The 592-nt window shown below is 60.0% G+C and overlaps 1 protein-coding gene across 1 annotated transcript in view; it reads right to left on the reverse strand.

Moving 5' to 3' along the window:
* LOC104169064 (palmitoyltransferase ZDHHC5) overlaps nt 1-592 on the reverse strand; it is a gene marked incomplete at its 3' end in the record, with an annotated part of 12733 nt that overhangs the window by 1409 nt on the left and 10732 nt on the right. Inside the window, exons 6-7 of the mRNA XM_009709873.1 lie at nt 492-584; nt 2-57 (exon numbers count right to left, since the gene is read on the reverse strand). Of these exons, the coding sequence (XP_009708175.1) occupies nt 2-57; nt 492-584 (149 nt within the window). The remainder of the gene's footprint in view (nt 1; nt 58-491; nt 585-592) is intronic.

The following is a 592-nucleotide window of genomic DNA, read 5'->3' on the forward strand; positions in this document are numbered from 1 at the left end:
GGGTGGCGGTTCGGCATCAGCAGACTGGCTCTCTGTCACCTCCAGGCTTCCTTTGGACTGCAGAGACAAAGCGCAGAGGAAGGATCAGAGGGGTACCAAGGCCTCAGCCCTCCCCTCGGCAGGCAGGGAGACCAGACAGCGGTGTTAAGGGGGCTCTTGCTGCCCCCTGGGCCATCCAACATACTGAGCGCTTGAAGGCAGCGCATGCCTCAGGTGCTGGGAAGTGCTGAGGAAGGGGGACCTCCAAAGGATGCTGTGAGGGGGAAGAACAGGATGGGGAAGGGCAACGGAGGGTGCAAAGCCTCATACGGTCACTGCTGCATGGGAGGGACATGGTTTCTGTCCCCGTGGGGACACAGAACAAGATGACACAGAGCAGGGTGGGGAACTTGACAAGGCTCACTCGGTTCTTTACTCACGGATGCAGGCTTGCACCCCTGGGCTCGATGGAGGGCCCCAGCGCAGGGAGCGCTAGTCTCCACCTTCCTCACCTTCGTCCTTTTCAGCTCTGTCTGGATACCGTTGTCCATGATCTTGACAGTGATCTGACCGTCTGACACCTCTGGCCGCAAGAAGGGGGGTCTCACCAGCA

This window comes from Cariama cristata, unplaced genomic scaffold (genome assembly GCF_000690535.1).
Source record: "Cariama cristata isolate BGI_N322 unplaced genomic scaffold, ASM69053v1 scaffold16451, whole genome shotgun sequence".
Lineage (NCBI taxonomy): Eukaryota > Metazoa > Chordata > Aves > Cariamiformes > Cariamidae > Cariama > Cariama cristata.